This window comes from Borostomias antarcticus (genome assembly GCF_949987555.1).
Source record: "Borostomias antarcticus genome assembly, chromosome: 21".
Classification (NCBI taxonomy): Eukaryota; Metazoa; Chordata; class Actinopteri; order Stomiiformes; family Stomiidae; genus Borostomias; species Borostomias antarcticus.
In genome coordinates this window covers 11090191-11098871 of record NC_140254.1, presented here as the reverse complement: position 1 = coordinate 11098871, position 8681 = coordinate 11090191, and the positions used below count along the sequence as shown (strand labels likewise).

General features: G+C 43.7%; 1 protein-coding gene across 1 annotated transcript; it reads right to left on the bottom strand.

Annotated features, from left to right (window-relative positions):
- Nucleotides 1-4421: 4421 nt before the first annotated feature.
- lrrc69 (leucine rich repeat containing 69) lies at nucleotides 4422-8384 on the bottom strand (the record flags this gene model as incomplete). The annotated part of the gene is made up of 8 exons (XM_084454927.1): nucleotides 4422-4529; nucleotides 5247-5426; nucleotides 5680-5781; nucleotides 6041-6112; nucleotides 7028-7223; nucleotides 7353-7425; nucleotides 7917-8043; nucleotides 8208-8384. 8 exons carry the CDS (start codon nucleotides 8382-8384, stop codon nucleotides 4422-4424), a joined length of 1035 nt encoding a protein of 344 aa, XP_084311053.1.
- Between the last annotated feature and the right edge of the window lie 297 nt (nucleotides 8385-8681).

Below are 8681 nucleotides of genomic sequence, written 5' to 3'. Positions count from 1 at the left end.
TCTGAGTGGAAGTGAAACACATTTCTACTGATTGGAGAGCTAGTGCTCGATATCAGTAGAAGAGTGAGCTATCAGGGAAAAAGAGCAATTTAACTTGGTGAAATATTTCCATGATGGAGAGAGAAGGCTGATTTTATTTTATTTTTTTTTGGGGGGGGGGGTGATGATGATGATGATAACAATAATATTATTATTAATAACAATAATAATAATAAAACCACATGCCTAGAAGTGAACAGGAATTCATTAGGAATGGGAAACGAATCCAAAAGGATTGAGCCTTGAAAGAACATAAATGGATCCCACATCCAGTGATTTCTCCTATCCTATTGTCCTACAAATCAGGATCAATCCCTACACAAACATATCCTGTTTAACTCTGAAACACAAACAGTTACAATGTGCGATCAGGTCGTCACCGCACAGAGAGACACAGCAGAGCTGAGTTTAACCCCAGACACTGAGTTTTTACCCCAGACAGGACAGGAGACAGCAGAGTTGAGTTTTAACACCAGACTTTCCAGACTGCTGGGTAATTAGAGCAAGCCCCTGGTCAGCTGCTCATCCACACATGTCACCCTGCTCACACCTACAGGCCAATAATAATAATAATAATAACAACAATAATAATAATACATTTTATTTTTTTGCCATCTTTCAAGACACTCAAGGTTGTCTTAGAACAGAGATAAAACCAGTGAAGAAACCGTTCAAATCAGGACCAGACATGCCATCATACAGGAGTAATAAATGACCCACATTGGGAACTAAACTCAAAGAGGTCACACTAGGCATTAACGATCTAAATAGAGGAGTCTGTAGGTTGAACTGTGGTTATATACTGTAACCTATTATTTGAGTGTAATAATTAGTGTTATAAATTGAGTGTAAATTGAGTGCACCGTTTTAACATTTGCAAGACCAAGGCCAGAAGAATCCTGAGATTCACCCAAGCAGTGGACTCTCTGCTCAGCTCAGGGAAGAGATACCATTCACTGATGGCTAAAACAGAGAGACTCAGGAAGAGTTTCTTCCCCCAGGCACTTTATATTTATTTTTAACTGAAATAACCCTCTGACATCATGAATGTATATTGTTTATGTCTGTTATTGCTTTTGTCTGTTGTGTCAGATTTGTTGTGTGTATATCTACTATGGAGCCGACTGTTACATTTCACTACTACGTTGGATTATGTATGTGACGAATAAACTCTGAATCTGATTCATTTAGAAAGGGAAGGCAATTAAAGATGTATTTTTATAGAATCGCTTACAGACGAAGTAAATACACCAGTGCTGCTATGCCACATCATGACTACTAACACTCCTATTGAAGTGCTTCATTACAGCCATAATCATCCTCAACATATCCTCATTCTGGGCCTGAGATATTAAAATCTAGAGCTACCAAATTTCCCCCGAAACATCCGAGTGTCTCTCCCACGACAATAGACTTCAGACAGAGTCTGTCAAATGACAAGAGGCTGTAGCTCCAGTCTAGGAGAGGAGGGGTGAGCTGAGGAACCCGGAGCTCTTCTCCAATACATCATCCTGGGTGAATTTAGAACCATCACTCTGCCTCGTTCTGGAACGTTCTGGAACGCGCTAAATGAGAATTTATGCACAGCTACTTTATCATTCTTTACTTTGCCCGTGGCCCCTCGAGGTACAGTTAGACAGTGGAGATATTTCCACCAAAGGCAATATTCTTTTTATTCTGTAATTATATCAGGGTGAGGCTTGCTCATTATCATACCATGGTAACGGTGTCAGGAACTGATAAGAGGGTTGAGGCTCCTCCGGTCGGAGCGTTGCGTCTCCTCTGTATGCCGTGTACCTCCTCCTCCTCCTAGGACACCTCCAGTTCATTTCCATTACCGTCAATCAAACTCAATTCATATGGCATAATAGGTACAGTATTCCCTGGTTAGATGTACAGTCATATGTGCATCTGAAGTGGCTGCCCTGTGATATGAACAACACAGTTGGCTTTTCATGAAAGAAGATGTGTGTTTGAGTGAGTGCATGTGTGTGTGTGTACAGTATGTATGGGGTGTATGGGTGACATGGCATTAGTAAAACAAAGGAGTAGGGGGTTGATAGGCTAGGCTGTGTATTAACAAAGTGATGTTATTTAGGGTGTGTGTGTGTGTGTGTGTGTGTGTGTGTGTGTGTGTGTGTGTGTGTGACTGACACCAGGTCCGGGGCCCCTAGGCCGCTCGCTCCAGCGCTCCAGGACCCAACATCTGCTGCCCTGGATAAGGCCTGTTCATCTCTGCTGACCTTTCTGCTCTGCGGTTACCAGGGTGCCAGCACAGACCACTGACCTACATAGACTACAATATCATGATACATTATACATACACACGTCCTGTATAGTCTGCCATTCATGTAGGCTACCATTCACCTAGATACTTTCCTCAGAGTTCAGCAGGCACTGAGATTTCAGTGTGTTAGGGCTGCACAATTAATCGTGAATTAATCGAAATCGCGATTATGACCTCCGCGATTAACTAATCGCAAAAGGCCGCAATTAATGTGATTAATAATTTTGCTTTGAATTGAGTGTGCTAGGACTACACGGACGAATCACAGGCGCTTATGCTGTCTGACCAATCACATGCGTTCCCGCTGAGTGGTTACGAAAAAGATGATGTCGCTCAAGCCCAGCAGGTCATATGCAAACTATTCAGAGCTAAAGCTATTACTTTGAAATATTAATCGCAATTACCATTTTGAAGCAAATAATCGCAATTATTATCTTTTGTAATCGTGCAGCCCTAGTGTGTGTGTGTGTGTGTGCGTGTACTAGCGGTTCCAGTGGGAGTGGAACCGACACCCTTTGTTATTGTAAGCGCTATGCCCCGCGCTGCCCCCAGCCCTCCCGGAGACGAGTCAGATGCTGCGTTGGCCTGCTGCTGGTCCTCTGTCTGTTTGACCCCCAGGTTTGACCTCCAGGCGTGGAGCTGCCAGGCCAGCTAGCTGAGGACCAGGCTGCCTCTCTGGGCAGTTCCACCGGGTTGCTGCCGAGGCATGGATGGCACACTGCCACGCCCCATTCAATGACCATTCATCTGTGGTGCTGATTGCAAAGGGGAATTTTAACATTGCTGAAGAGACACACACTTCACGTGTGCACTCACTCACTCTCTCTCTCTCTCTCACACACACACACACACACACACACACACACACACACAACAGACGTGTTGGTTCACTATGCCAGGCTGAGCCCAAGTAGGCCTATGTGAAAGCGAAAATGTAAGGGGGAGAGCCGATTGGCTGGACAGAGCAGACCTGTCTCAGTAGAGTACTCTGCTCTCGCACTGAGAAAAAAAAAACCTGTATTTGAATGCATCCAAGAGAGGGAGAGGGAGAGAGAGAGGGAGAGAGGGAGGGAGAGCCGTTCTAATGACAGATGACCCCACGGCTATTTCCACTGTCCACCCCTCTCTCCCTGCAGCCCTCGTCAAATGCCCGTCTCCTAAGTGCACTTGCCCCGCCACTTGGAGAATTGATTGAAACAAAATGTCACAATTATGCCCAGTAGCTCAAGGCTTCAATTATTCATCTATTAGGGGGCTTTTTCTTTTTCCAGACCTGATTTTTCATTCGGTTTGCCTGAGATGTATGGCTCCCCTGCTGTTAACCAGTCCAAAGTCATTAGTTTCTGGGTTTGCAATTAAACCTGATGCATAATTCATCAGCCCAACTCTGCCGACACGCCGCACAGCGAGCTCTGGAGGCGTGGATGGGAAATTAATTCGGAGAAATGAAGTTTTTTCTCGCAGGTTGGAACAGATGCGTCGGTCGGGAGAGATGGTGATGAGACGCGGAGGTCTCGGCGCGGCAGGTCAACGGTGATGAGGGAAGAGGGTGAGATTAGATATTCACCGCAGAATTACAAATCACGCGTGTGAAATCTAGATAAAGTGTATTTTTCATTTTTAATATGGCATTATGTCACCGTACCCGAGAGACATCAGTAATACTAGTGCATACAGTAATAGCAGAGCCTGGATTTTGATGAATCAACAAAGTTATGCCTAAAGCATACAAAACCTTACCTAGAATACGTGTAAGCTAGATGTCAAGCAAAAACAATGTCAATATTGAATATCATTTTACAATGTGTGAATTGATGTTGAGCTCACTATCTAAAAGTGCTCTGTAATTTCTCTGTAAGGCCCTACTGTGTTATTTGGCTTTTGAGGCTTTATGAACATGGCCGTTCTCTCTCACTGTGATCCTATGGCGCCCCCTAGCGGATATACTCAGCTCAGTTGACAAAAAATAACTGGCGTAAAAGTACAGCCATATCTGGTGCCTGGTAAATAATTACGCTAGTCAACAGACTAAAGAAGCATCAACACCAAATTGAAAGACAGTGTAGTTCCATGCAAACACAGATGTGAATGGTCTTTATGCTGAAGCAACGCCGTAGTAGGAGTGTCCGCTCTTATTGAAGCACTGGTATGAGCAGAGCAGCACACGCACTGGGACGACCTGCCGGCTCCTCATCTTCATCTCCTGGAACAACAGCCAAGGTGTGACATAGTGGCATATAAGTGCCAACACAATCTCATACACAGCATTACCCCTTGGCTCCACTGCGTCCGTGAGTGTCAACTGTCAGCATCCGTCAAAAATCCAGAAATGATTCCCGAGGAAAAATGTCGGATGCTGGCATCGAACGCAACGCAACGGCTGCAGTGGAGCTGCTGTCATTATTACAACGGATTCATTTTTCTTAGCGTCTGATAGTTGATGGTTGATTATGAAAGTATTTTTATACTTGGTTTAAAAATAAGAGCACGCGAGTGGTCGATTCAAGCTGGTTTCAAACAAAGACAATAGATTTATTCTGGAATACGTTTTTTCAAAAGCGGTCTCTCACACAGGAAGTGTTTCCATAGTCAGAGCAATGATACTGAGTCAGGGATCAACTCTTATAGGATGGTACAGAGGATGTGAGTGACATCACAGACCAAATGGTCTTGATAAAGAGATTCTGTGGGAATGGAGTTAACTTCTGGTTTTCACAAACGTTGTAAAACAATAAACTCAGAGAACTTCAGGAACATCAATCAAGTAGGAAAACAGAAAAACTATTTTGGGAGTGAACATATGGTTGATACTTGAATTTCATTAACAGACGCTGACGCCAGCGGAGCCAGGCTGTTAGTGTGTGATTGGGATATTATGTGTTGCTGTTTGTGCCCTAACTGAATTCCTCTGCAGCTGTACCTTGCGGAGGTGGATGAACTGGACACACTCCAGCCAGGTGGAGAGGAAGGGCTGGTAGCAGAGGGCGCAGCGGCCCCATTCAGCCAGCATGCGGGCCAGGTCCGGCCGCCGGAGCAAGGCCCTGTGGACCACCGACAACCTGTTCCTGTCCTCCACCAGGATCAGCCTGGCCGTCAGCTCCTGGACTCACACGGGAACACCGGCTGCTGTTACTCACCCATGTACAATTACTCTCCTGACAAGACCTGGCTCAAGTGAATTACAGCATTATTTTAAAGTATCTGAGGTCTATAAATCAGCGTATTCCAAGTATCGGCAGTGATAGTCAAATAGTATTTGCCCAGGCTGGATGCAGCTATGGTCAAATAAAAGCACAGTAGAGGTCAGCTTGGTTGCGTTCAGCATAGCTAAGCATCACTGTGAACCGATGTACCTTCAACGACAGCACCTCCACCTCCTGTACCGCCTCCATCAGCTCACACTGCACAAAGCTGTTCCCTTCACAGAGCAACTCTGTCAAGGCGAGGAACTGGAACTGAACACACACACATCATCACTCTCTCGTCCCTCAACAATACTTTTCTGTGAAAGGCCTTAACGTGAATAATAAATCTAATAAAAGTCTGTACAGTACACACCTCAACAGGAAACAGTCTGTACATACCTCAACAGGAAACAGTCTGTACATACCTCAACAGGAAACAGTCTGTACATACCTCAACAGGAAACAGTCTGTACATACCTCAACAGGAAACAGTTTGTACATACCTCAACAGGAAACAGTCTGTACATACCTCAACAGGAAACATGGACAGATTGTTGCCAGCCACGTCCAGAACTTTGAGACTGGACAAACCTCGGATTCCCTGAGGGAGAGAGAACAATGTTGAGCGATAACATTTACACTCAGTTACTACATACTGTACGATTCTTTCTTGGTTCTAAGATTGCCGTACTGATTGAATCCAGCTGACTTGAAGCCTGGGCAGAAGTCAGTAGAAGAAAATAATAATAATAATAATAATAATAATAATAATAATAATAATAATAATAACATTATATAAAATAATAACAACGTGAGAAGAGGAAAGATCCGCACACTGATTTCTCCCGGTCCACTTTATTGAAAATATCGCAACGTTTCGACCCTTCAGGAAGTTGCCTGATGAAGACCTAAGGGTCGAAACGTTGCGATATTTTCAATAAAGTGTAGAAATCAGTGTGCGGATCTTTCCTCTTCTCACGTATGTACTCCAAGATCCAGCACCTGGCCTTCTACTGTAAGGTTGGATGTGCGCACAGCTCTTTTGCCTTTTTATAAAATAATAACAAGACATAAAATAAACAAAAAGCAGGAATATAAGATGGTAAATGGACTGCATTTATATAAGTGCTTCTTTACAATGAAGGCCTCTTATTCACCCTTTCACACACATTCACACACCAATGGCGGCAGCTGCCATGCAAGGTGCTAGCCTAATCATTGAAAGCAATTTGGGGTTCAGTGTCTTGCCCAAGGATACTTCGACATGTCGTCAGCAGGAGCCGTGATTTGAAGCGCCAGCCCTACGATCATTGGACGACCCACTCTACCTCCTGAGCTACAGCCGGTAGAGCGGGTAGAAGTTTGGAAGAAGGAGTTTGGAAATGAATAAAGTAACTGACTTTAGAACTTTTCATCACCACTGTTTGGCTCTATTGCACTATACCGAACACAGCCAGTAGGTAGGCTATCATGTAGACTCGCTGAACACATTTGAGAGCAGACTGAACACACTCACCTCTGGCAGTTCTGTCAGTTGGTTTCTGGCCAGGTATAACCTCGACAGATGTGACAGATTGTACAGCGTCTGTGGTAACCTGGTCAGTCTGTTCTTAGTCAAGTTAATCTCAACCAGCTGTTTGAGAAAACCCAACTCCACAGGCACCTCCTCCAACCTGTTGTCCAGGAGACTGATGGTCTCAAGACTAACCAGCCTGAGAAAACACAACATTTTCATATTCCATAGTCATATAACAAACTGAATCTGGTGCAGTGGCTACAGACATAAATTGCAGGTAGCTTTGTGTTCTCCTGTCATGAACATGGCATGGCGGAATGTGTACCTCTCTATTGCTGGTGGCAGGAAGTATATGTGATTGTGATTCAGATTGAGAAGAACCAGGTTAGGAAGTCCGCCTGTAGTACAACAATGACACTATTTACACCTCAGTAAAATGCGCTTCAATTCCAGATTGTATCTAGATATGATTTAACCTGATTACATTTACACCTAGTATTAATATGTGTCTCCAGTGAGATCTGATTGAGATCAGATTGCTCTGTCTAGCTCAAACAACCGAACGCCACATTGGTTTAACGCTGCTGTATGTGGACTGCAAACGCATCTGCGTTTACACTTGTGTTCAATGTGGTCATAATGCGTCCCTGACCACCTCCAGAGGTGGTTTGGCTGATAAGATCACAATCCATCTTCAAAATGTTTTGGGTGCGTTTACACCTGTACTTTCATGTGGTTTAGCACCATCAGATTTCAATCCCAAACCCAAAACATATTTTAATGCCAGGTGTAATTGGGGCAACAGACACAGTGGTGTGGTTGCATAGCCTCTGCTGATGGTATACCTATACCTGGTTCTATTATCATATTCATCAGTTAGCTAGCATACCCAACACATCTGGGGGCACTGTTGTAATGCGGTTTCCAAACAGGTAGAGTTTTCTCAGGGACTGCAAGCACCCCAGGACAGATGGAATCTCCTCCAAGGCATTATTGCCCAAGTTCAATTCTGTCAACTAGGAACATGCAAAACAGAGCAAGCAAGATTTTAGCAGAGTAAGGTACCAGTGAAATATTGTTGGGTTGGTTTGGCTTTGGTTTGTAGGAGCTACTGTACAAGTAGCTAGCTAATGTTAGCTAAACACAATTCGAAAACAATGGACAGCTAGTTCTAACTCACCTGTTGCAATGACCGCAGTTCTACAGGCAAAGTTGTAAGGCAATTATTGTTTAGATGTAGTGTTGAAAGATTTGTTAATCTCGAAATTGATTTAGGGACGTGTAAAATCCTCTTCGAACTCAAATTGAAAGACTTTGAATTTGCTTTGAATGCCCTGATGACTACATTGTTAGCCATTTATCTTGGGAAATCATCAGTAACAAGTTTACTACACAAAGGACGTAACACGTTCCCATAGCAACAAGACACAACCAGAGCAAAAACAATTTGCGACACTAGCGGCATCTAGCGGCAATCCTACTGAATGGTTTTTAGGCTTTAGTTTGGCAGGTATGTAAAGTAAAATTTAACGACATGATTTATAAAGTCATTCCAGCCACAAAACATTCATGCATTCAATGGAAACAGATGTGGAAATACAGCCACTCAAAATTGACTTTTAATTATTTTATTGCACAAGACAACATCACCATA